Below are 27,797 nucleotides of genomic sequence, written 5' to 3'. Positions count from 1 at the left end.
GCATTCCTTTTCATTTTGAAATTCTTGTCATGGTTCCAATTGCGCTCGGTTTCAAATGTATATTTATGATACGTTTAGAAATTTGAATTTTATAACCTATTTTTTTTAGACATAACTAAGGGTTTCATATATTGTGAGTCTCTTAAATATGTAAAGGGTGAATAAGCCTAAAAAATAGCTAAACAAAATTGTTTTTGCGCACCGTGTACAAGAACGTGAGAATGTGGCATGAAAAGGATGACAGAAAATTTTCCGACTCAAGTTGTCCGACTTCTATAGTCGTGTGAACACAATGAGCGGGAAGAAAAAAAAGGAAAAAAGAAAATCTGTCGATAATGAGCAACAACCGTGTCCTCGTGTGAACGCAGTCTAAGCTAACAATTTTTGTTTGTAACAACAAACAGCTGTACATAACTACCTAAATATGTTGTTCAACTATATTTAGCACAATCTGCTAAAATATTATCTTAGATAAAAAAACTCTACTTAAACGTTTTTTAAATAAATTTTCCACTGAAACTAGTCGCTATTACCAGTTATTCTGTATTGTGCTATTAATTACTCGCCGTCAAATGGCAACGCAATTGTATACAAAAAAAAATAATTAATTACAACCAAAACTTAACACGTAGTAGTTTCGACTTATTTGCTTTTGGCGCAAACAATAATTGTTCAAGGCAAAAAGCACTCAAATATGTAAATATTTGGACAAAATCAGACTAGGTGTGAATTATGTTAGTAACGTGCTTAAGTACATGTGTACATACATATACATATAATATACAAATTTATGTGTGCATATATTTAAAAAAAAAAATTTAATGTAATTTTTTAATCTTTTTTTTATTTTTTATCTATTTTTTATATCTTTATAATATTCACAATTTTATTTTTAATTTTGTTTATTATTATTTTTGTTTTGTTTTTGTTGTTTTGATTACCATTTTTGTTGTTGTAATTGTATTATTAATTTTTTCACATGTTTGTGAAATTTCTGGGAAGCGGTATGAATAAAGTGTGCAAACAGCAGCGATAACGCCAGTGAATCCCCTTATCAGCACATAGATCTGAGGAAAAAGTAGAACGAAATTAATTGAAATTCAACTTTAATTTAATTTTTAAACACACTTACTATAAGTTGTTATTGCTTTCATAGCTACTTTTTCCATCGCCTAACCGTTTCATTCATACTCATGCATTCAGCAACAACAACAAATTTCAACAGCGCCGTTAATTGCAGCACCACTACGCCACATAGTCAATAGGCGTGTTGGTTTTTCCTTTTGTTTTGTCACTGAAATTGTCACAGTTGTTTGTTATTCTTGTTGTTGTTAATGATGAAATCAATTACCTGCAACCTTAATTCTGTTGAGAGTCTAAAAATAGCATATCAAACTGATTGCGACGTCGGTGCGTCAGTGCGGCAGTATGCGCGTTTAAGTAGTCACCCAGTTTCCCAATATGCGCTGTTTGTGTACAGTTCACTTGCATGGCGTTTGTGCACTTAACATACATACTTACACACACATCTACATAACCAACAATATTTCAGTTACAAGTTTTGTTTCATATTCTCGTATTTTTTTTTTTATTACACAATCGCAATGACGACAGTGATTAAAAATGTGTGCCGCGCAACCGACTAAATAGAAAAACACGCACACACAGTCATATAAGCACATAGCCACTCACACATTGGGAGGCTTGGGAAAGCTGGCAGTTGGAACGTGTAAGAATGGCAAACAATAACTGCAGTGTACGCTGTTCGGTCATGAAAATATGTACGAAAATAAATAACAATTTCCTCTTACCAACACCCGCCCTCTGGTGGTGACAATGTCATTAGGAAGTACACCGCTTTTTCTGCTTCTGCTTTGGCTCCTCTTCACTCGCACTGCAGTTATTGGTTTTGTTTGTGTCATTCAACGCTCGCTATTTGTTGTTGGCATTGTATTTCATATTAATTGCATTTGACTTTCTGTCGTACTTTTCCACACATGTGCACTGTGTCTCACTCTCTCTACAATCTTGTTCTGGTTCACATTAAGTTGCCGACAAGCGCGATTAGTGGCCATAAAATTTATCGATCACATAGCTTACATATGTACTAAGTAACTAAGTCCATTTCTCAACTGTCGCTAACTATTCGCTTTATTTGTTTATGCCTATGCACATATCAAGAGCCGTGCATTTTAGTGGCTTGTCAAATGATATTTATTCCGTGACTTTCCTAGTGACTATCATTGCGACACGTGCGAGTGTATTTGCATTTCGTAGGCGCGTTTGCGGCGAACAGAAGTTGTAACAAACTGGAACAAAGGTTAACTTCGACTGCGACCGAAGCTGTAATACCCTTCACTCATGGATTTCTTATAGCATTAAATGATATAGGAAAATCTGTATCTTAATTTTGTTCGCTCAGATTGTATGGTAGTAATATAGGGGTCCGATCTGAACAATTGGTAAACATTGTAGATTGTAAGCCAAATTTTGTGAAGATGTCGTGCCAAATAAAAAAGGTTTTCACACAAGAACTGAATTTTCACAAGTCAGTTTGCATGGCAGCTATATGCTACAATGGTCAGTCATGATCGGTACCGTCTATATAAGCAGCTTTTTGGCGAAACATTAAAATTATAAAATTTCAGATCGTTCAGAAACTGAGGGATTAGTTCATGTACCATATATGCCGACAGACAGACAGACAGACATGGTAAAATCTGCTCAGCTCGTCATTCTTTTCATTTATATGGTATACATACATATGTATGTACTTTTTAGGGCCTCCAACGTTTCCTTCTGTGTGTTACAAAATTCGTAGAAAATAAAATAAACCCTCTTTAGGGTATAACAAAGCGCAGCAGTTACATTGTACATGCCTGCTCTTTTCTTGTATTCCTTATCATATTTATATTTAATTAATTTTATCGACTTTCTTACATTGCCCTCATTTAACTTCCGCTTTGGGGCAAGATAACGGACAATAGTGGTTGGGCAGGCAGGTGTTCTTACAAAATTCTGGGTATTTTAAAACAAGTGGGTTCTATTTCGACCGAGGTATTTTTTTTCCCTAATACAGGGTGCGCTTTCCTCATATCTTGAAGCTTTTTTTTTTAATGAGTCTATAATATGCTATAAAGCGGCCGATGATTACTTTCCGTTATAGGTTACAATGCAACACTGTTTTTGTAGATTGTCATATGTGAAATGTCAAAAGAGCTGTCAATGAAAATGAATGAAAATAGTCAATTTATTTATTTTGAAGACTCAACATCATTTATTTTTGGTTAATAATATATAAATGTGTGGATGTGTTAAGGCTTGTCACGACGACACTGTCCAGCAATAATTTTTCAAAACATCTAAGGCATTATTAAAATCTATAATTATGAAATGTATGAAAGTGCTTGAGTTGATTGAGGCTACAGGAATCTGAACAATGCGAGCTTATGGTAGGGGACCCAGAGCAGCTATTCACTTCTCAGTCAAGTTGTAAATTACTTCGGAGTTTTGGAGTAGTGAATAGAACAAAATAATTCCAGATATCAAGAAGCTGTCAAAATATAGATTTTCTAGAAAATTGCAGGCAGTGAGTCTGTGCGGGAAGATTGGAATAAAAATCGCAGTTGACTTAAGAAGTATATTTATAATTTGGAGATTTTTTCGGTATTAGTACTTTTATCCATCAGATACACATGTATGTCGAATTAGTAAACGATTATCTTGAAAGAAAAACCTAGTGGCAACATTTCAAGGCAAATTTTTCTCGGGAAAATTTGCATTTAAAAGGACTTACAATATTTGTTTTCTTTTTAAAGCTGCTTCTCAACATAATCTCTTGTATTCAAATCAACTGGTTGGTTAACTTAGTTCACATTAGTTCAATTCTTGCTAAAAACAAGCTTGCTCAAACAAGCCAAGCAAAGAGGTGGTGACTCGAACAGGGTTATTTTTGAATGAGTTCTAATTCAAAGCAAAAAATAACTACGTTTTGCATTTAATACACCCTGTATTTATAATTTTTCTCGTACAAACAACTAGAATTATGTTTACCAACAAAATTATCTTATCTCTAAACTGTTTGAATGGAGTAAATCCGTAGCATAGAAACAAGTAGATTTATGTAAATTACAGTTTATATGTATGTATAGCTTTCGAACTCTGCTTTGTAATTTTTTCAAGCTGTAGTATTTTTAGATTTTATGTAGATTACAAGAAACATGAATTTATGTATGGTAATGCACTTAAGCTATTGGGTGAATAACCTAAATATTACTCATTTAACGATAAATGTTTTTACTTAGAAATTGGAAAGTAATATTCGTTTGAAATATTTATTATTATTTTTTAATTTTTTATTTTTTGTTTAAGGTTTTTTAATTTATTTTTATTTTTTATTTTAATATTTATTTTATGTTTTTTTAATTTTATGCTCTTGCAACCAGTTGCTATAGAGTATTATAGTTTTGATTTTATTTATTTTATTTTTTAAATTTTTTTCTTATTTTTTTAATTTAATTTTTAAAATTTTTTTCTTTTATTTTTTAAATTTTTTTTTATTTTTTTAATTTAATTTTTTTTTGTTTTTATTTTATTTTCATTTAATTTTTATTATTTTTTTTATTAATGTTTTTTGGATTTAATTTATTTTATTTTCATTAAGTTTATTTTTGTTTATTTTTTTTTCATATATACAACCTTTCGCCAATTTAAATAAATTATATTTCTGATATACATAAGTGTGAACTCGATTAAGGAACATTATCTAAAGCAATCATTAACTGGATTAACCAGTTCACCACTTAACGCTGCTCTCAAGATGACACTAAGTCTTGAAGTCTAGTCTTGAAATGATACTTTCTCGTCATTAAATGTTAACTATTTAAATGTTCTGTGATATGAACAACTTTCTGAGAAACGTTAATAGAACGAGTTTATGTCATTAGCATTATCATTGTATTAGTGTTACCGTTAAAACTTCTACCATCTTCTGCAGTGAGTTGCATATACATATGTATAAACTAAACCTAAATAGATATACATACTTGTATAATTTTATGAATACAATTCTTGGAAATATTCTCTTGAACTCTATTTCTAACCTTCTCAAATTTAATAGGACAGAAAGTGTGTAAATATTATTTTTATGCATAGCACAGTACATTTATTCAAAAAATATATAGTGACGGTGGTTTTCAAGTATGTATTTTTCCAGTAAATGCTTACTGTCTGTCTATTTTTATTTGCAAGTTGCACCGTACCTTGATTAAGTGCGTTCACACTTGTTCTCCGTAGCATTCAATCATTTTGACAGTTCTCTATTAGTTCGGTCTATTTTTAGTTTCATTAGATTATCAACAAAGATTGATTGATTTCTATTGACTTACATGCATATGTAGATATGTATGTAAATATGGCTTCTTATATGTTAAGCTATATTGTGCATTGTCGTTTCGTCATAGGAAAATTGGTGCCGCAATAACATTACAAGTTGCGTCATCTGGTTAGGATTAAGTTTTAGGAATTACAAAATTTATGTTGACAACTTAATTTAAATTTATTACGTTTCCATAATCTAACATTAGTTTCAATTTATCACTTTTCCATATGATAATTTACTTTTCCAGTTTTAAAATTTAGTATTGATTTCTATAGATGTTTTCAATAAATTTATCAGTCAGTACAAAATTCGCACCAAAATTAATTTTGTAACTCTTGGGATCAATAGTTTAGTTATATTTTTCTCAAATTTTTGTAAAATAAAGATTTATTTATGAATTCATCAATGTGTTTCCTGAATGCTTATCCACTGATCAATTGCAAATTATAAGGATTTTGAGATTTCTTTTAGCAATTCTCATCAACATATAGTATAGTAACATTTAACGTGTTTAACTTGTCAAAATATGTTCCAAGTTGCTCTCAAACTTCTGTATACTCCAAATCATAAAGAACCACGAATGGATCCTACAAGTTTTAAGGGGACATATAGTATTTCCTAGTATAAAGTTTGGCCTGCTGAGAGCTCGCTTTTAGAAATGCATTATCTATGAATTCAATGAATTTTTAATAATAAATATTGTAACTTACTGCTGTTGTAATTGTTTTAGGAATACCCTTATGTTTCGGTATTGTTATAAGAAAACAGTATTGATCAGTAAGGCTGATTAGAACAGTTGCTTTAAGTGTTTAAAATCTTCTGGTATGATCCATACTGGCGCAAAATGCTCTTATGCTTAGATTTTTTTTCTCAGAATTTACTGAATTAATTTATATTTAGAATTTTAATATTTTTTTTGATTTAAAAAATTTTTAAATTTGTCAAAACTACGAGTTATATTTTTTCCCCAAATGTTGGCTGGCAGAACTATTTTTTAGGCCCCAAGGAATCATTTAAAAAAAATCTCTGAAATATATGATGACCTAACTGCTTAAAAAACAGTTTCACGAGATTGTTAGCTACAAAACAAAACTCTCCACCACAAAAGTTCAAGAATCATTTCAAACAATCTTTCGCCTGAAATACAAATTCGATTGTGAAACATATTAAAAATGAAAATTGAATTGAAATTGAAATGAAATGAAGCATATTAAAAATGAAATTCAACAAAAATTGTCTGTGTCTAATTTTTGTTGAATTTATTACCATTATGGATCTCTACCAGTCTAAAGCCATCAAAGGCCTAACTATGACAATTCCTTCTGGGAGTAAAGAAAAAGCATATTATTTCTCTTTCAGGCTTTGTTAAACAGACAGTTAATAGTATACAATAATATAATATATAAAATAGCGACTAACTGACCAATCTTCCGAAATTTTCAAGGGAGCCCTAACAAGCGAAGTTAACTCTCGGAAGTCGAGCTATCAAAATACAAAATGGGATCTGTAGCTACATAAGATTTTGCTGGTAAAAGACATACATATTTTTGTAGAAATGAGGACTAGTAAAAAGGTTTCAGGAGAAAATCTTGTTTCAACATTTTATCGTTGGAATAACGTTTTTGGGAGCCTAAACTTTGCTTAAAGCCAAAAAACTCGTTTGATTTTTTTTAATTCTACACTATCATAACTCCTTAAAGCTAACCAAAGGATATTTTTTCGAGTTCCTTCTCTCAAATATTTTTTTTCTAAGTTTCTGTTATCTTTTTCGAACATATAATTCTAAGCCATCAGCAATCACCTTAATAAGAAATAGGCATATTTATTTATATTTTTATAATATTACATAATTTTTCTAAAATATGCGCAAATTTCCTGGTACCTACTTGTAGTTCACTTTGAAAACGATAGTACAAACCAATAAGAAATCGAATCCATCATGCATCCTTTCACTCGACATTATTACTCATCTGAAGAACTTGTGCAACTCTGCATAATATTTACAAAGCAAATATTTTCACATTTGAAACAATTTTTTATATATTTGTATGTAAAATATGTAGTTTTGCATAGACCATATAATCGTAGCGAAATCGCAGTCAAAACAAGCTGGCTTACTGAATTATGTATTTTTGTATTATATATGTACATACATACATACATACACATATAGTAGTACAAAAACCAAAAAAAAATAATAATAATAGAAAACAAACTTCAATCAAAGTACAAAGACCAATAGCGGCATCTTTTTTCTCTTCCATTCTCGTCTCTTCCAGGAGTTGCATTCTTCGATAAGCAAGAGGGAACATTGACCTTCTGTCTGACATCGAGAGGCACTGTTTCGACGACGAACAGAACATTTCTGCCAAGTGAAACCGCTGCTGAGCCCGAGCTAAGCGCCGATACGCCAGCTTATTACAGAACTCGTGACGAAGACTACAATTCAATAAACAGCAGCAACAACAACAACAATTACATCTACACAATCAAAACGCAGAAGGAAACAACTGCTGTTGTGATTCAACAGCCAACAACCAATAAGCCCAACACAACCAAAGCACCAAACGGCAAAGGTGTAATTCAAACACTAAGCGTAGCAGAGCTTGCACATCACATACAGTTAGACGGGAAGTACCCCACACCAGCTGAACGCTTGCCCGCGCAGTCGACAGCCAAAGCCACAACCACGGCTACCTTATCCACGTCGAAAACCACACAGAGTATACAAAGCAAGTCGACGAAAATGGCGTCCAGCGCGAATTTGAACAGCACAGGTGCCGCTGCGCCACACTCCACCTCCGAGAAGCAGCCTTGGCCCAACTCGAAGGACGATTACGAGTTGCGCGATGTGATCGGCGTGGGTGCAACTGCGGTCGTACATGCCGCGCTCTGCCTGCCACGCGGCGAGAAATGCGCCATTAAGCGCATCAATCTGGAGAAGTGGAACACTTCTATGGATGAACTGCTCAAGGAGATACAGGCGATGTCGTCGTGTAATCACGAGAATGTCGTCACCTACTATACATCGTTTGTGGTGCGCGAGGAATTGTGGCTGGTGCTGCGTCTTCTGGAGGGCGGCTCTTTGCTCGATATCATTAAGCATAGAATGCGCACAGCGAATTGCAAACATGGCGTCTTCGACGAACCGACCATTGCCACTGTTTTAAAGGAGGTACTCAAGGGTCTGGAGTATTTCCACTCGAACGGACAGATACACCGTGACATCAAAGCGGGTAATATATTGATCGGCGACGATGGCACCATACAAATTGCCGATTTCGGTGTGAGCGCTTGGCTGGCGACCGGTCGTGATCTCTCACGCCAGAAGGTGCGCCACACATTTGTCGGCACACCGTGTTGGATGGCGCCCGAAGTGATGGAGCAGGATCATGGTTATGACTTTAAGGCGGATATCTGGTCCTTCGGCATCACTGCCATCGAAATGGCGACCGGCACAGCGCCCTATCATAAGTATCCACCCATGAAGGTGCTGATGTTGACGCTACAAAATGATCCGCCCACATTGGATACTGGCGCGGACGAGAAGGACCAATACAAAGCCTATGGCAAGACATTCCGGAAAATGATTGTGGAATGCCTACAGAAAGAGCCCTCAAAACGACCCACCGCCAGTGAACTGCTCAAGCATGCCTTCTTCAAAAAGGCCAAAGATCGCAAATATCTTACGCAAACACTGCTCGCCTCCGGTCCATCCATGGAGACGCGCGTACACAAGGCTGCGAAACGACAGCCTGGCGCCTCGGGTCGTTTGCATCGCACCGTTACCGGCGAATGGGTGTGGTCGAGCGAAGAGGAAGACAACGGTGGTAAGCACCATTCGTCCGACTCCGAATCTGACGACCGACCCATTAATCGTCTCGAACGCGCCGAATCGTCGGACAGCGATCACGATGACTATTCAGAGACTACAGCAACCGCAACCGAACCGGCACAACAAGCGCTCGCTGTGGCGAATGTAGCGACACCAGCGGTGAACATACCCGCGCCGGCAGCAAATAATGCTCAACAACAACAACAACAACCAACAGACGCGGCGATAGCACAGGCCATGACAGGTGTGGCGCAAATGCCAATGCCTTCAGCGGTGACGGATGTTGGCGAGGCACCGCCCGTCAATCTGGTGTTGCGCATGCGCAACCAACGACGCGAACTGCACGATATACGCTTTGAATTTGCTGTGGGCAAAGACTCAGCCGAAGGTATTGCCATGGAATTGGTCGACGCCGGACTCGTCGACGCGTTAGACACGCAACCAATGGCCGTGCATCTGCAACAGCTGATCGAACAACGCGCCGCACTGAAAACCATAACGTTCCAATTGAACTCGGGCGTGCAGCCGGGCGAGGTGCTCGACGACCGCTCGCTGGTGGGGTACGCGCAAATATCGATAACGGATTAGGAGGAGCTGAGCGCGCCGGCCGATTCAGCCGAAACAGCTTGAGTGTGATGCGTTGGGCGGCAGAATTCAAGCATCCAGCCGCGCATGCGTAGTTGGCACGACACAGTTTGGGGCTTACAATTTTTACTTTTGTAAACAATTTTGGTTGCGAACTCTTCAAATGTAGACTTTAAAATTGTAATATTTTCCTTTAATATTAGCCAAAAACAAAGCAAAGGCCAACGCATAGCGTAAGCAGTGGTGTAACTGTAAATTTTATTAATTTAATAATAATAATAATATTCATATTTTGGGCATACAACTGTTTAGTTCTTAATGTAGTCGAGCGCTTTGTTGGCAGCGAAGCGCACAGCGCGAGTTTGTGCCAAGCAGCGCGCGCATACACACATACACTCACACATAAACACAAACACACACGCACGCATAGTGTAAACAACTGAAAGTACTTACGATTACATATTTTCGATATTTGTAATTATTTATTGTATTTTTTTATTATTAGCATAATGCGCCGCCTTTATGCAGCCGCCTAACTCCAAAGGGAGCTAGTAAAATACATACTAGCATGTAGTATCTAAATGGCATAACTATAATTAGATGTTTATTTTAGAGTAAAGCCTAGCCTAGCATGTCCTAAATTGTATTTCGTCTCTGTATGCTGCAATAAACAATAAAATAAAACTAAAATTATTAAAAAATGAACTTAACTGGTATCACGTGTTGAAAAATCCTTTAAAATATGCTGAAATGCTGATATTTTTAATAAAAATGCTACATACATACTTACATATATTGTTAATTTATATACGCTTAGTTTAGAAATCAATGTATGTATGTAATTTAATTGTCACTGCGTTGCCAACATACTTTACCAAACATTTTAATTTAATTTTTTTTTATTACAAGAAACAATATAGCAAGCAAACATGTCTAAAACAACTGATAAATGTCCAGAAAACATGCTTCTGCTTTGAGAGTTGTATTATAATGAATATGCGAACGATGCAAGTTGACGCCTAAAAGCAGACTACACTAAATAAAATGCGCAAATTTGCAGTTTTACGACATGAAAATGCAATTTAACGCTGTGGCAGCCTACTATGAATAAAAATAATAATAAAAAAACAATAATTATGCATAAAATACATATATTAAATAAAAGAATATATATATTTTAAATAAAAAATATAAATTTATTAAAAAAAATCATTTAAGCCCCCAATTACAATAAATATAGGAAGCTCTAGTGTAGCGACAAGGTCTTCTAAAGATTTTTTTGTCAAAGTACACGCACCACTTTTCATACATGCATAAATTACTTACTCGTATTTAGAAAAACAATTATAATAATTATAATGAAATCATCTTAGAAGCCAGAAAATGTTTATAATAGAATTTAGTGAATAATGAAAATTTGAATAAAAAATCATATTCATACTTTTCGAAACAATAATTAAGTTTAATGTATGTACTACTTGCATGTATGTCTGAATGCTAGATGTGTAAACGTTAAATAATACAGCTGACGAAATAGAATTTGAAAAATACAATAAAATAAAAATTTAAGATAAAATACGCAAAGAATAAAGTTTTAAAACAAAATATGCAAAGAATAAAAATTTAAAAAAAAATATACAAAAATAAAAAATAAAAATTAAAATTTTGCAAAACCACAATAGAAACAATACAACACACAAACAAAGTATTTGCTGCTAAAATATATTAAATAAAAAAAAATTAAATCTTGTTTAAGTACAGCTGAGGCACATGAAAAGGAAAAACACATAAATTCGTTGCAACGCAAATACAAAACATATTTGTAATAGTTTAGATCAACTATGAAAGGAATACTTGTTCCTTTAGAACAAACAAACACACACACACACGAACATTCATTTGCTGTATTGTAACCCCAAATTGTTCAATAGTTTGTAAATATTTTTAGCGCAAGTAATGGAAAATCAAAAAAAAAAAATTATACATGCATAAAATGCCTTTCTTAAACCATATTAAAAACGCAAAATTAAAACAAAAATGCATATTTTGTTTTTTCGTTTCATTTATGTGCCACTTGCTTGACTTTTAGAAAAAAATTAATTTTTATAAATTTCTTCCTTTTTCCTTAAAAAAGTTAAATTATTTTTTCCTAAAAAAACTAAATTAATTCTTGAAAAAAAAAATTAATTTCCCTTCAGAAGAAAATTGGTTACAATTAAAAAAAAAATATTTAAATTATATACATATTTTAAATTTTAGAAAAAAAATTTAATTAATTTTTAAATTTTTTTCCTTCCATTTAGAAAAAATTAAATAAAATTTGATTTCTTAAACTTTTTGTTTCCTTTAAAAAAAAATGTAACGAAATTTTGTTTTCACACACTTTCTTTTCTTTAAGAAAAAAATTAATTTAACTTAATTTAAATTTTTAATTTTTCTTTTCCTTTAAGAAAAAATTAAATTATATTTGATTTTTCAATTTTTTGCTTTGCTTTTTAAAAAAATTTATTTAAAATGAACTAAATCCATTTACAAAAAATTAAGTTAAATTAAAAAACAAAATAAAATAAAAAAATTAATTAAATTAGATTACAAAAAATTTTTCTTTCCCTTTGGAAAAATAATCTAAATTTGATATTCCAAATTTTGTCTTTCCTTAAACCTTAATTTTTTACATTTTTTCTTTTCTTTTAGAAAAAAGGAATGGAATTTTATTTCCTTCCATACTTCCCCTTTTTGGAAAAAAATAAATTTAATTTAATTTTTAAATTTGCCTTTTCTTCAAAAAAATTAAATGATATTTGATTTAAAAAATTTTTCATTATTCATTTCTTCGAAATTGCATTTTAATTTATCCGTTTCTGTTGGGCTTTGTAGCAGAACCAGGTTTGTACTATCGTTTTCTTTGCATTGGCTATACCGTTATAGTAGTTTGTTTGTCTTTTAATGCACAACATCCTATTGAAGGACTTTTTAGGCGAGACAATCGTTTATTTTTCTCCGCCTGAGTGTATTTGTATGGCCTCACATGGAAAATATAGATTTTTTAATTTTATTTTCTTTCGTATATTGATAAGGTTTTCTAATTGACATTGACTGTGCCGTTAGCCAGAATCAAGTATATTACTACTATCACAACCCCAGAGAGATACAGGAAACTTCATTAAATATAATATTTGCCATAATAAATTGTCACGGCGCTTAATTATGTAGGCATCGACCTACATACATATATGTTGACATAATCGTGCATGCGCATGTTGTTTTTGTTGTTATCGAAAATATTCCTTTGTCAATTGTCGAAAGCCGCCGAATAAATCCAGTTCCGCACCGATTTCGTTTACTAGCACTTTGGTAGATTCTAATGGCTCAAAATCTTCTCCTTCTAATTATACCTTTGTAACATCCAGGAGGAAACGTCCGCAACCCTATGAAGTATAAAATAATTGAGCAGTCGAATTATCCATGTCCGTCCGAAATTTTGCACAAGTCATTTACTCCCAAAGAAGCTATTCATTTGTAGAAATCGCTGATAGCGGACGGCTATAGCGCACAGCTGTCATACAAACTAAACGATCAAAATTAAGTTCTTGTATGGAAAGTTTTTAGTTGTGAAGTGTATTATAGCTCCGATAAAACCGAAGTTAACGTTTTTCTTTTCAAATAAACGTATTAAATAAAGCGATTCTTTTGGAATTGGAAGTATTAAATATTTTTGCAATTAGCACTTTTTAAAAAAATTTTAATTTTTTTAATCACAAACACCATAGGTTTACTGTTACAATTCGGAAATCCAAACAACCAGTATTTCACCAACTCGCAAATACGTACTTAGAATTCTTCCATTTTATTCGATTGCTTAATTTAGGCCTTAAACTCCAACACTTATAATATCTACACATACACACACAAATTAGCTTAAAGTTCACATCGAAATTTTATATAGAAGAGAGTGCTCTCTAGACGAAAACTTAGAATTGCGAAAGGTAAAATTGCAAATTATACATACATACATACATACATATATATGTATATACACACGTTATGTATTTGTGTACATAATTTGCGTACATAACGATAGTTTGCCTTAGGGAAGAATTGAGTGCTACACTTAAAAAAAGAAAAAAATACTATTATAGCATAGAATCATAGACTTGTAAAAGTTTTAAGCAAATGCATGCAATTACTATAGATTTAGTTTGTTTCAAGTAAAACTAAACTAAAAGTGACTTCAGCGAAAATTTTACTAACTCTGTACGCTTTTTGGTAGATTATGACTTTTTTTTTAATTCGATTAATTTGAAAGCTTTTGAAACTGTTCCAGTGAAGTTTTATATAAGATTACATCACATTTAAATTTTAATAAATCCCAAGCTAAAAGCAAACAAAAACCTTTTGTTTTATATATTTGAGCACAACATTATATTTAAGTCAAAATGTTAAAAAAGGAACAATAATTTCAAAAACTTTTTTAAGTTAAGTTTTAGTACTCCTCAAAACTAATATACAATTTTTAATTACAATTGTATATTTTTTTAATTTTTTCCAAGAAAAATTTCTATCGTATGCAAATTGCAAAACTGTAAAACTTCTTCTCAAACCATATATAAGTACATGCATATATAAATTTCTCTATTTCTAAAACTCTGTGAAAAGGTTTAGATACTTCTTTTATATGTCTTTTTACGAAAAAATACTTTGCTCAAATTTCAGGGTTCCACGTACTGCAGCGAGCATTCAAGTATACTACATGAACATTCAAACAAATTACAAATATACGTATTAAAATGTATTTACATATATGGATTAATAAAAAAAACGTTTATAAGAAAAAATTTAAAAAACATGTGTCTCATGCACTATGTATAAAAATGTGTGTATATGAAGCAAATAATTACAAAAATATTAAAGGTATTACCAATTTTGAGAATGTATGTAATCACTTCTTGAAATTCATCAATTTAAACAGCTGTGAATTTTGAAATAATAAAATGTAACTAATTTATCCAGATTAAATTGTAATTTTTGGCGTTGTACAACATTATTGCTAATTTATTCAAAGTTCAAATAAAAACTAAAAATCTGAAGTTGAACTCAAAATGAATTATTTTCATTGAATATACAAATACGCGCACAATTCCAAAATTAAATCGTTAATATCTATAATTTTCAAACTTTTCAGTTACAGCCAAGTACAATGGCCGATTACTTCGAGGATATGGGACATGAACCCACTGGAGCCGAGGGTCCTAATGATTTTGCCAAGCACTACAAGCGCCTACAAGTTTTGGCCATTATGAACGGCATTGATATGGAAATCGAGGTGCCCGAGGCATCTAAGCGCGCTATCGCTGCGCTGCCTGAGCATGTTATTGTCGAGACAGATGTGAAGCAGGAGCTGGAATGCGCCGTTTGCAAGCAGCCGGCGGAAATCGATGAGAAATATAAGGTTTTGCCATGCAAGCATGAGTTTCACGAGGAATGTGTGCTGCTGTGGTTGAAAAAGGTAATCAAACGCGGTCGTGGAAAGGGTGTGCGCATGCACAGTTTTTGTTTTATGCGTTATCATTATTTCTGTTTATGCTCTTTACCTTTTTCTAGGCGAACTCGTGTCCAATGTGCCGCTATGAGTTGGAAACAGATGACCCAGTGTACGAAGAGTTGCGCGAATTTCGCCAAGACGAGTCTAACCGCCGCCAACGTCAAAATTATATGATGGATTCGATGTTTTCTTGAATAAAATCATTATAAATTCTTTAATAGGTGGTGGGGAACGGTATTAGCTGCAATTTTTTCTTAAATGCATAAATAAATTTTATTTGAATGCCATAAATGTTTGTCGTCTTTTTCTTTATACATATATGTATGTACATCTGTATATTGCGTCAATAAAATCAAAATACAATTTAAAAAGGGTTAATATATTATTATTAGATTGTGCATTATTTTATTATATATACAAATACAGACATACATATATAATAAGTTTGTTTTTACTTTTACTAACGTACAATTTACCATACATAGTCTGTACATATCTTGTCTATTTAGCTGCATACTCATTACCACAACAAATTTTCTTGTGGTGAATGCAACCCTGTGCACGAAAAGCGTTTCACGTATTCCGAAGCATTCCCAATAAGAAAGGAATTATTCGCATTTTTGTTTTTGCTCGCATATTCGCGTTTTCATTATTTGTTTTCGTACACGCCATTTAATAATTACCGTTTGTTTTTAGAGTTTTGTAGTTTCTTTTTCTCATTAAAAAGTAAAGTGCAAATTGAATTCAATACGGAAACATGTTTCCGATTCATGCAGAATCGAAGAAAAATAATACGCGCGAGAAGTCCAGCGCCCTGGCCTTAAGCACGGTTGATAAAATGCAAAGTTTGAATCAGCCGGCAAAATTGTTCGATAATAAATTTGTGGTCACCGTTTTAAGGAATACGCGGTGTTGCCCCAAATGCCGCAGCGAATATTCAACAAATTATGATCTTCGTATGGGCGGTAAGTAGCGATGACTGATTTCCGCGAGTGCTGATTTATTGGTTCAATTGTGTGAAATGCTTTAGAATGTATAATGGGTTTTTCTGATCTGGGGATTTCCAAAGCATGTCATAAGGATATGGGTGCAAGTGGAACGAAGGGTAGGCTACAAATGTAAACGAATTGTAATTACAGTATGAAATGTGCACATCGAAAAGTTATATACCCATGTACATATGTACATTCATACTGTTACGATTTTACTGCTTGCTAGACTTTGTTAGGTTCGTATCTCTGGATTGACAAATAAAACCACAACTGTTTAATTTAATTCAACAACTCTTTATTTCACAACTCGTCTACACTATAGCAGTTTACTCTTAGCACTGATTGATTACGTTGGCGTTGCCACGGCTTATATAGCCACGCACTTCTCGCTGATGCCGACGTGTCCTTCTAGAATATTGCGTCTGGAAATTACCAGAACATACGGCTATACGGCGCCAGACGTAAGCAGACAGTCGCGGCGCCAGACTCAGCAATTGTTTACCTAGACAAGCAGACAGTGCGGCGCCAGATGTCTATTGTTTCGACAAGCAGACAGCCGTGGCGCCAGATGTCTACAACAAGACAAATGCTATTCCATATACCTACAGCTATTGTTCATAATCAGGGATGCATATAGCAATACAAATAAAACTTAATACTACTTTTTGTAACACTGCCCTCCACTAAAGCCTAATCGTCCCGATTAGGCACAAATCCTCTTGAACCAAATGGGGCGAGCCTCTCCAAATGTACTACTTTCATTTTACATCGTGCTTTTCCATTTCTTTGTATGCGGTATACCACGTCATTAAGTCGTTTCATCACCATATAGGGTCCTTCCCAGGCTGTCTGCAGTTTCGGGGACAAGCCTTTCTTTCGAAGTGGATTGTACAACAGGACCAGATCACCTTCTTCAAAACCTTTTGAATTTGCCGTTTGATCGAACCGGTCCTTCATCTTATTGCTCATCAGATGCGTATGCTGTCTTACCATTAGATGCAATTCATTCATTTCTTCCTTTAAGGCAGAACAGTAATCTCCATCATTTCTTACAGCTGTAGGATTCGTTCCAAACTTAAGATCAGCAGGGAGTCGCAGATCAGATCCGAAAATAATCTTTGCCGGCGTGTAACTAGTTGTCTCGTGCTTCGCTGAACGATACGCCAGCAGGAACATCTGGATGCGCTTGTCCCAATTCCGTTGGTCTTTATCAACGATTTTCCGCAGATGTTCTTCGAGCGTTCGGTTGAATCTCTCTACCATCCCATCTGATTGTGGGTGTAACGCTGTTGTCCGTGTCTTGTGGATGCCCAATAATGTACAGACTTCTTGGAAAATGGAAGATTCGAAATTTCTGCCTTGATCTGAGTGTAATTCGACGGGCACTCCGAACCTTGTTATCCAATTTTCTACAAACGCTTCGGCTACGGTCTTCGCTTCCTGGTTTGGTAAGGCATATACTTCTGGCCATTTACTGAAATAGTCCATGACAACCAGTAGATATTTGTTTCCGGCCGTACTGGTTGGGAACGGACCTGCAACATCCATTGCGACTCGTTCAAATGGTGATCCCACGTTGTACTGTTGTAGCCTACCGCGACTTTTGGCTTTAGGACCTTTAGCTGCCATGCACTCTACGCAATTACTTATCCATTCTGCTATGGAATCTCGACAACCGATCCAGTAGAACCGTTGTTTAATCTTCTCTATAGTTTTTGTAATTCCAAGGTGCCCTCCACTAGGTCCATTGTGATATTCTTTCAATACTTTCGGGATCATGGACTTCGGTACTATGATCAGCAGACGAGAATGTTTGCCATCTTCGCTTTCCCAGGTACGATGAAGGTATCCATTAACGAGGTTTATGCTGTTCCATTGGGCCCAATATGCTTTTGCCGTTGGACTCTCGTTACTTATTTGTTTCTTTGGTGGTCGTACCCCATTTTCTTTGGCCATTACCAGCTTTGCAAGATCAGGGTCCTCCAGTTGATTGATTCTGATGCGGTGAGGAGTCCAATCATCTTCAGGTTCTATATTCAGTAATCGCACGTCGATTATACCTTCTTTTCCTTCTGATTTGGAGCAATGTTTACATTCCAGTGGACAAGGGCGACGTGATAATGCATCCGCATTTTTGTGGTGAATCCCCTTTCGATGTTCCGTTTCGAAGTCGTAATTCTGTAATCTTTCGATCCATCGTGCAATTTGGCCTTCCGGATTCTTAAACTGTAATAACCATTTTAATGCTGCATGATCAGTCCTCAGCAAGAATCGTTGTCCATACAAATACTTGTGGAAATGTTTTACACATTCCACCACAGCTAGTAGTTCTTTTCGCGTCACACAGTAGTTTTTCTCTGGTTTCCCGAGCACTCTGCTGTAATACCCAATTACTCTTTCTTGTCCGTCGATGAGCTGAGACAGGACACCTCCAATTCCATAAGCGCTCGCATCTGTATCCAGGATGAATTTCTTTCCAGGTATTGGATAAGCCAACATCGGCGCCGTACAAAGTAGTTCTTTAAGCTGCTCAAACGCTTTTTCTTGTTCCAACTGCCATACAAACGGGCGATTCTTCTTTGTTAAATCATGTAAACTTCTAGCCACGTTCGCAAATCCAGGTACAAAACGGCGGTAATACGTGCATAAGCCGAGGAAGCTGCGGAGTTCATGTATGTTGGTGGGTTGAGGCCAATCTTTAACACTTTTTGGGATTCAAGCGTAATCCGGCTGATGCTATTCGCTGAAAGACTTCCTCTAGATTTTTCAGATGATCATCAAAACTTTTTCCCATGATGATAATGTCATCAAGATACACCAAACATGTCTTCCAGTTGAGTCCTTTTAACACATGTTCCATCAGTCGCTCGAACGTTGCAGGCGCATTACATAACCCAAATGGCATCACAGAGAATTCCCATAACCCGTCGCCCATACTGAAAGCGGTCTTTTCACGGTCACATTCATCAATCTCGACTTGCCAATATCCACTTTGTAGATCTAATGTAGAAAACCATTTCGCTCCAGACAAGGTGTCTAATGTATCGTCGATTCTTGGTAGAGGATAACTGTCTTTCTTTGTGACATCATTCAACTTCCTATAATCTACGCAGAAACGGGTGCTACCATCTTTCTTTTTAACTAAGACGTAGGTGAGCTCCATGGACTTATTGAAGGTTCGATTACACCGTTTTTGTGCATGTCTTCAATAATTTTGTTAGCATCCTCACGTTTTGCTAGTGGAACCCTACGCGGAGCTTGTCGGATTGGTTTAGCGTCTCCAGTATTTATGCGATGTTTGACAATGCCGGTTCTTCCTGTGTTTCCTTCGTTTGCAAATATGGATGCGTATTTTTTTAATAGTTTTTCTGCTTTTAATTTTTCATTTCCATGCAGTTCGTTCAGCAAATTATTTAGGAGTGTAGGACTTATCTGCTGTGGCTCAATAGTAGGTTTCTGTTGTGACCGTTCGCATCGTGCTATTGCACTTATATTCTGGCACTGTCCAATTACGGCTCCTTTCTTCAGACTTATAGGCGTGTTGAATTCATTCACTACTCTGACCGGAATGGTGGCGTCTTCACTAGTTTTCACAAGCGTTCTTCCTACCAATATGGGTGTATCTATTTTTGTTGGTTCCACAATCCACAACTCTTCAGTCCCACCTCCTCCATTCACTTTAGCCCATACAATCGCCTCAGATTTTGGTGGAATACTCTGATTATCACCAACAATCACCCTTTTACTTTCAACGTTGGTCACATATCCGGTGTTTATAGGCATCTCCATGTTCTGGCAAAACAGCATTTGCTTGTTTAAATCCAAAGTAACCCCGTGATCAATCATGAAATCTACTCCCATTATAATTTCATCCGTGATTTCTGCTACGATGAAGGTGTGATTAACTTCCAGGGTACCAATCATCACTTCGCAAAACACTTTTCCGGCGACAGCTGCTTCCTCTCCGGTGGAAGCTTGCAACCGACTAATGGTTGAACCGTTCCTCTTACCACATCCGGTCGGATAATTGAATGTGTGGCACCAGTATCCAAAGTAAGCGTTGACAGTCGTCCATTTACGATGCCGTTGATAGTAAGATTGTTGTCATGGCGACCTATTTGTGATATCGAGATGGCGGGGCAAATAGTTGTGGGAACCAGCTCACGCCCCTTTGAACTGTTCCGTTTTAGTTTAACGACTTGTGAGATGTGGATGCTTCGTCCTCGTTATCTGTTGGTTGTTTCCGTTTTGATGGGTTTACTTTTATATTGCAATTTCGGGCAAAGTGACCCGCTTTTCCACAGTTGAAACATCTTCCTGTTGTATTTACTCGCGGTGTAGCGATTGTCTTCAGAGCCTTCAATATTTCTTCCATCAGCGCCGGTTGTTCCATTTCAACCCTTTGTACTTTGTGTGCTGGTTTACTTAGTAGGGAAGCTGTTTCCTGTGTGAGGGCGAGCGAAACCGTTTCAGCAAACGTTCTTTTTGGCAATGCATATGTGCCGCGTTTGGTGTCCACATCACGAATTCCATTTATGAAACATTGAATTTTTACCCTCTCAATGTAATCCACATGTGCATCTGCATTTGCCAAATGAGCCAGTCGTTCTATTTCAGTTGCGAACTCTTGCAATGATTCGTTCATCTTCTGACCCCTATTTTGCAGTTCGATCTGGTATATTTGTTTCCGGTGCTCACTACCATATCGTTTTTCTATCGCACTCATCAATGCCTCATAGTTATCCCGTTCACAGCCTGGAATAGTCTGAAGGATTTCTGCCGCAGGTCCTTTCAATGATACAAACAAGGACGCCACTATGTCCGCTGCATTCCGGTTATTGGCCATTGCTGTCTTTTCAAACTGAAGTTTGAAAATTTGAAATGGAATACTTCCATCGAATGTGGGTGCCTTCAATCTTTGATTATTTGTTGCACCATGTAGTTGCAGTTCTCGCACACGATTACTTAATTGAAGAACTTCTGATTTTAAATTTTCTTCGTCATTTTTTAAAGTGCTTAATTCGTCTTCAAATTTCGAAAATTTCTCTTGCACTTGTTTTTGTAGTTGTGTAGTATTTTCCGTAATCTGTTGTGTAAGGCGAGACTCTAACTGTGATGTATTTTCAGCTATTTGCGTCATTTGCTGTGCCAAACGATTTTCTGTTTGCACTGCATTTTCTGCCACTTGCTTAATAGCCACTAACAGCATGTTCATGTCCACACTTGATGATGTTCGTTGTTCTTCTACTTTTCCTTCTACCTTTGTAGTAGTTTCTGGCCCAACAAATTCGAACTCGTCCACATTAATTCCATCCGCTTCCATTGCTTCACGTAATCGTGCCTGCAGATCCGCCTTTTGCCCGCTTATCGGCAAATTACGCTCCTCCAGTTCCTTTTTTAATTGCTGAATTCTCAATTCTCCGAATTTAACCATCTTGAATTTGGATTATTTGACAATCCCACTTCTGACACCAATTGTTACGATTTTACTGCTTGCTAGTTCACTTTGTTAGGTTCGTATCTCTGGATTGACAAATAAAACCAAAACTGTTTAATTTAATTCAACAACTCTTTATTTCACAACTCGTCTACACTATAGCAGTTTACTCTTAGCACTGATTGATTACGTTGGCGTTGCCACGGCTTATATAGCCACGCACTTCTCGCTGATGCCGACGTGTCCTTCTAGAATATTGCGTCTGGAAATTACCAGAACATACGGCTATACGGCGCCAGACGTAAGCAGACAGTCGCGGCGCCAGACTCAGCAATTGTTTACCTAGACAAGCAGACAGTGCGGCGCCAGATGTCTATTGTTTCGACAAGCAGACAGCCGTGGCGCCAGATGTCTACAACAAGACAAATGCTATTCCATATACCTACAGCTATTGTTCATAATCAGGGATGCATATAGCAATACAAATAAAACTTAATACTACTTTTTGTAACAATACAACATATGTAAATTTAGACTAGTAAAAAAGCGTGGTATCTTCACACCCTATTTAGGTAGAAAGCAACAAGTATTTTTTTAGTTCTTATTGGTGTAAACCACAACCTCTAACACATCCATTGATCCAAAATCTAGGCTGTGTAGAAGGTACCGCCAAAATAAAGCTATAGTGTTCTTTCGTTTGAAGGTTTTTTATAATTTACATATCGGGAGAATCGTTTGTTTGGTACCATGGAATTTTAATGTTATAAAAATATAATTACTGAATTGTAAATAAATTCTTCACAATAATATACTTTGGACTTTGTTTATTATACCCAATTAATATACTATTTTAATCCAAATTAAATTAGTACTATATACCAGTCACATCAGAATTAAAAAAACGTCTAATTGGAACTATAATACAAGCTAAAAAATATTGTGGCATAGTTTTAGGCTGTGTGATTTCAAGTTGCTAAATATACAATTTAGGTAGTTTTTACCTACAAGAAAATAATACAAAAAAAATATGAATTACAATTTAGGACGGATGTTATTATTAGAGTAAAATTTATGTATAGTCAGTTATTGTATCATTTTATAACCATACTGTTACTATCTATCGTTATTTACCTATTTCTAAACATCCAATTAATGCGGCTAAGTACCAAAAATGTTTATATACATGTTTTTTAGCAGAAAAAATGATGACATTTTCCACGTCCTCACGACATTTGAGTACGTTAGGAATATTTCCTCCCTCTACAACAACAACATGACATTGTTTTGTTCATAGTCCCAAAATCAGTTTACCAAAAATAATTGTATGTATTTATTTAAATATACAAATTGAGTGTTACATCTCTGAAAGATTTTTGGCTCAGCTTTTCATTCTATTTGTGGTAGTAATTACAAAAATTTAGATTTGTTTTTGATTATTTGTTGTTAAAATCCTTCCAATCTTTTGTTTGCTCCGATAACGACATAAGCTTATTGTTGGTTCGTCGCCCTAATAATGACCCGCGGTGGTCGATAAAACTAAAGTATGTACAGTCTGCATCTTCCTATATCTTAGTTTTTTCAAAAGAATCTTTGGAACAAGACTGACCTCTAAACATTTTATTTACCACTTTTTTCATCTGTACAAATTTGCCCCGGACCAGTCCACTTAAACTCTCAAACCGAATCGATAAAAAAAATTTACATAGGTTGCAACAACCTTCGTGTGAAGTTTGATCTATGTATATAAGTCAAGAAGTTAATGTGTTTCGCTGCTACTGGTTTCCGTTGACGAAAAAATTGTCTGACGATTTTTACTATTGAAAAATTAACGAGTTTGCTGGTTTTGTTTGCTCTAATAGATAAACGTCTATGGATTCGTAGAAAATGTTACAAAAGAACTTTAGGGAGTCTATAGAATTTAGTGAATGTCGTGAAGTAAGCTCTGTTAATGACGATAACATCAAAAATGTTATAAAAGCAGTATTTGAAAATCATTGTGTTGACAATAGAGGATCTCAATATCTATTATGGATCAACTTGAGTTATTTCGGTTAATGTTTTGGGTATGAAGCGGATCAATGAAGCACTCGCACCAAAATATTTGTCGCAAACGAGATGCTGAGGATCTTTCATTGATGAAACGCCCCGACAATCTGGCGAATGGCGCTGCAAAAATGAGATGAACCGAAGAAAATATAATTCGCTGAAGACACGAAACTTATAATAATATGCAAATTCTATTAAGCGTTGTATTGGCTCAGGAACCTATTTTGAAGATAAATATGTGTATATAACTACGTTAAAAAGTATTTTTTTTGCCAGTCCGGATCATGTTGATTAGATAGTTTTTAACGATGAGGCTGGTAAGATTGTTCTGAATTCAATCTGAAGCGATATAAATTGTTAGCTGCATATTGCTATTTTTCTAACTGATTTAGAATATAAACCAGGTTCTCTGGATTGTCGTGTCTATGCAACTGAAATGATTTTTATATTGCCTACTCGGCTGTATCCCTAAAAATTGAAACTACACTAGAAGTAATTATCGAATGGCTATCGGCAGATCAAAGTCTAGATTTTTTAGGGGTGTTAGGTTATAGGATACTATATACAAGGTTTGACAATTAAGTAATGAGACTGATTGCCGCGCTTGTGGTAAACATGTGACCTTGAAATTCTCTTTCTCTTTTTCCGGCATCCCTCCCCTCTCCATTGGTATATGTACCATCGCTCTAGCTTGTTTAGTTCGCCTGCTGCGTCAAGTTGAGTAGACGTGTGTTTGTAGTGCTCCTCACGAAATTGTTTCTATTTAGGCTGGGTTCCAACATAAAAAAATTTAGTATTTTTTATTTTTCTTTTGCTTAATTTTCGTTTAAGAATTTCTGTGAAACTTAATTTCAGATTTGCACGTCAAAAGCAATCGACCGTTTCTACTCAGCTGCGGACATAATATGTGCGAAAACTGCATTTATCAAAATCACCAGAATCTCGTTTGTAGCGTCTGCCAAATACCAATTGTCATAGAAAAACGCAACAATGCAGCCAATTCCCCGAACAGCCATGCCATCCAACAGAAACAACAACGGCACTACACTCAACCGCGCCATGAAAATTTCAATGTGCGCGATTACTTCTACATGAATTTCTTTCTAATGGGCGAACTAAATCACCTGCGTTTCTATCGTCGCGAAAGTTCGGCAAATAACACTCTAATGATATCCGATCGCGGTCCACCATCGCCAACATCCAGTGGTAATCGTACGCTTGCACCAGGCATACATACACCATCACAACGTTTTGTGGAGCGCTGTACAGAATGTGAGCTGGAGCCGGCTGTGGGCTTATGTCGCCAATGTACTGTGCACTACTGCCGCGTCTGCTATGATTCCATACACATGTACGGTAAAGCGCTGAAACGACATTCGTTGGTAGCGCTCGACAAGGATCGTCAGGCTGCCAAGGAGGCGCAATTACCGCGTCCCGCCTACTGCCAACAACACAGACGCGCCAAGGATCGCTATTGTCACACGTGTCAATTGATTTGTTGTTACGTGTGTGTGCAAAGGATGCATAAAACGCATCACGGCATGTTATTGGTGAACGAGGTGGGTGGCAGCTTTTCTTTATTTTCTTAAGTTATTATTTTTTGTTTTTCTAATATTATTTATTTAATTTATTATATTTTGTTTTTGTTTGTTTATAGAATGAAGGCTTGCAGGATGAAATTGGCACTATTTTGGAATCAGTGAAAATGTCACGTGAGAATCTGCGTAAATCACAGAAGGTAAGTGAATAAGCGTTTAATTATACTTAGAAAAAATAATATAAGTTAATTGGTTTAAGTGGTTAGGGTATTATAGGAATTCCAGAAATCTTGTATTTTGTTTTAGTTTAATGTTCGTTTTGAGGACCTAAAAACATTTTTCAGCTGGTAGAATCGTGAAAAAAGTTGCCGCCTAAAACTTTACACATATTTTCTCAAAACTGCATTTTTCAAAACGAGTGTCGTTGGCATTTGAAAACGATAGCACATATTGACTTCAAATTTTTACTGGTACTAAAAATGAGTAAATTGCATATCCAATAATATAACACTAGTTTCTGGTTCGCCCGCCGTGTCTGAATATGTGAATCCGATGAGTGACCCAGGAGTCGCCATTTTGTATTAAAATGTTAATATTTACTTTTTCTTCTAGGCTGACCTAACCTGCTTATATTAGAACTAAAATTATATGACGGAAATTTTACATTGTATATACTTATCATTTCATTAATCATAAAGTTAGGTTAGGTTAGTCTGGTAGTCACACATAGACAGGTTGCAATTTTTTCGCGACAATTTTGACCTCCTCTGCCACGTTCCTGTCCAGATCGTCCAATGCATGAGTTTACCAATGTCGGTGACGTTTTCGGATAATGGCCATACACTACCTCATTGCCCTCGTTATCTTTGTGGCCTGATGCCCAGAAGAAGTTAAGTGGTTTGTTCCTTACGACAATTTCCACTGCTGACCTTGTTTACTACTCCACTTTATGGCCGATATGCCAAACAAAATAATTGCATTGATTGCTGATAGGCCATCCACGTATACAGTTACCCGGTGATGCGTTAGCTAGCTCTGTGGCTTTTTCAATGGCAAAAAACTCTGCTTGAAATATGCTGGAGTGGTCCCACAGTTTATAGTCATGCCTTATGTCTAATTCCCCCATATCCATGCAATAACTCCGTCTTCCATTTTTGAGCCATCCGTATAAATATTTAGTGTGTTTCTCTTACTAAGTTTACTTTCAATCTTCTTTCTCAATCGGATCACCATTATCCACTTATATTATTCTTATAGCTTGCGTTCTGCACAGTGCAATAAGTCGCTGAACACTTCCCACTGGCTGCCCGTGGGTAGCTTTCAGTATGTTCACCACACCGTAGACTGAATTGCTATGTAGCACCTGTGCATGAGAGAAGGTTAAAGACCCCCCAGGATGTGTTGAACACCTGCGTGAATATAAAGCTTGGCTAACCTTCCTTACTCTTTGTTGTTGTTGTGTTTGTTGTTGCAACGGTTACCTAGTCCCCGTTAGGATGGTATGGATTAGATAAGTTGTCATCGAGGTTATCCAAAGGTAGGCTCAGGAATCGTGCTGTTTGGACGGAGTCGGACCACAGGAAGAGGGACGTCAGAAGTGAGCGGGTTAATAGGGCATGCAAGAGGTGATTAGAGTTATGCGGGCACTCGTCGGTGGTGCTGGACATACATATATTTGGTATGTCAAGGTGGATTCTGGACAAGTAGGAGTTTAACCTACTGCAGTATCCAGAATGAAGCTGCGTAATGGTTACTCTCGATTCTCGCGGCAACTTGAGCTCTTCATCCGCAATGGGTGGTGGTTTCATTTCAATTAATTCACTGAGAGAAAGCCGGTGAAGATATTAATGTCTCCACTGTGAATGGCGGTCAGTGCATGTCTGAAGTTTGTTTCGTCCGAAGTCTGGTCGGCGTATTGTTTTCACCACAGCAGAAACTACGTGGAGAGGAGTTCATTATGCTTCTTAACTGTGAGCAAGCGAGCCTCACTGTGCAGGAGTTCCATGGGAGACATCAAAAGGTATCCCGTTGTAGTCCGGAGTGCAGTGTTCGGACATGTCCGTAGCTTCCGCTTCCTCGTCTGTGTATCACCGCATCCAGGCGACCATATTGATGCGTCGTAGTTAAGGACCGGGCGGCCGATGGTCTTGTATGTTGCCAACAACGCTTCTTTGTCTTTTCCACATCTGTCGGCTAGCGACTTGAGGACTTTGTTGCTACTCTGAACTTTTGCAATAATCGCGGTCGTGTGAGAAGTGAAGAAGCACAGGCTGTCGAATATCAGACCTAAAATCTTAGGGTTATTGACAGTCGGAATTTTAATGCTATCGACTGCAATATTAAGGTCTAGTCAATACTCCTTCGTCCAGTTAGTGAATATAGTCGTTGGGGATTTAATGGGGGAGAATGTTAGATTCCATGATGAGATAGCTATTTACGTTT

At 36.0% G+C, this 27,797-nt stretch overlaps 4 protein-coding genes and 1 long non-coding RNA gene across 6 annotated transcripts in view; 4 read left to right on the top strand and 1 right to left on the bottom strand.

Moving 5' to 3' along the window:
- Positions 1–14,337, top strand: part of LOC105231460 (serine/threonine-protein kinase OSR1) — a 33,330-nt gene extending 18,993 nt beyond the window's left edge. For both annotated transcript variants that reach the window (XM_049447807.1, XM_029553145.2), the window contains exon 2: positions 7,660–14,337. In XM_049447807.1, coding sequence (XP_049303764.1) covers positions 7,660–9,803 — 2,144 coding nt within the window. In that variant the 3' untranslated portion in view covers positions 9,804–14,337. The remainder of the gene's footprint in view (positions 1–7,659) is intronic.
- Positions 1–15,061, top strand: part of LOC109579965 (probable fatty acid-binding protein) — a 48,219-nt gene extending 33,158 nt beyond the window's left edge. The window contains exon 3 of the mRNA XM_049447815.1: positions 14,989–15,061. The gene's annotated coding sequence lies outside the window, so the exon portion shown is untranslated. The remainder of the gene's footprint in view (positions 1–14,988) is intronic.
- LOC105231453 (uncharacterized) lies at positions 826–1,801 on the bottom strand. Its single transcript, XR_852789.4, has 3 exons — positions 1,352–1,801; positions 1,133–1,294; positions 826–1,067 (listed from the first exon to the last, which is right to left on the bottom strand). It is a non-coding gene; the product is annotated as an uncharacterized LOC105231453 (long non-coding RNA).
- On the top strand, positions 14,998–15,633 carry LOC105231485 (E3 ubiquitin-protein ligase RNF181 homolog). The gene is made up of 2 exons (XM_011212798.4): positions 14,998–15,306; positions 15,402–15,633. Exons 1-2 carry the CDS (start codon positions 14,998–15,000, stop codon positions 15,534–15,536), a joined length of 444 nt encoding a protein of 147 aa, XP_011211100.1. The 3' UTR covers positions 15,537–15,633.
- A 306-nt stretch (positions 15,634–15,939) lies between these two features.
- Positions 15,940–27,797, top strand: part of LOC105221907 (RING finger protein 17) — a gene marked incomplete at its 3' end in the record, with an annotated part of 207,404 nt that continues 195,546 nt past the window's right edge. Inside the window, 3 exon segments of the mRNA XM_049447797.1 lie at positions 15,940–16,307; positions 24,673–25,376; positions 25,475–25,555. Coding sequence (XP_049303754.1) covers positions 16,100–16,307; positions 24,673–25,376; positions 25,475–25,555 — 993 coding nt within the window.

This window comes from Bactrocera dorsalis, chromosome 2 (assembly GCF_023373825.1).
Source record: "Bactrocera dorsalis isolate Fly_Bdor chromosome 2, ASM2337382v1, whole genome shotgun sequence".
Classification (NCBI taxonomy): domain Eukaryota; kingdom Metazoa; phylum Arthropoda; class Insecta; order Diptera; family Tephritidae; genus Bactrocera; species Bactrocera dorsalis.
This window is presented reverse-complemented; position numbering and strand designations above follow the sequence as displayed.

Excerpts from the sequence above, each read along its gene's own strand:
- LOC105231485 (XM_011212798.4), top strand. The coding sequence starts at position 14,998 with ATGGCCGATTACTTCGAGGATATGGGACATGAACCCACTGGAGCCGAG. Across the intron at positions 15,307-15,401 it reads TGCTGCTGTGGTTGAAAAAG|GCGAACTCGTGTCCAATGTG; the intron begins GTAATCAAACGC and ends ACCTTTTTCTAG.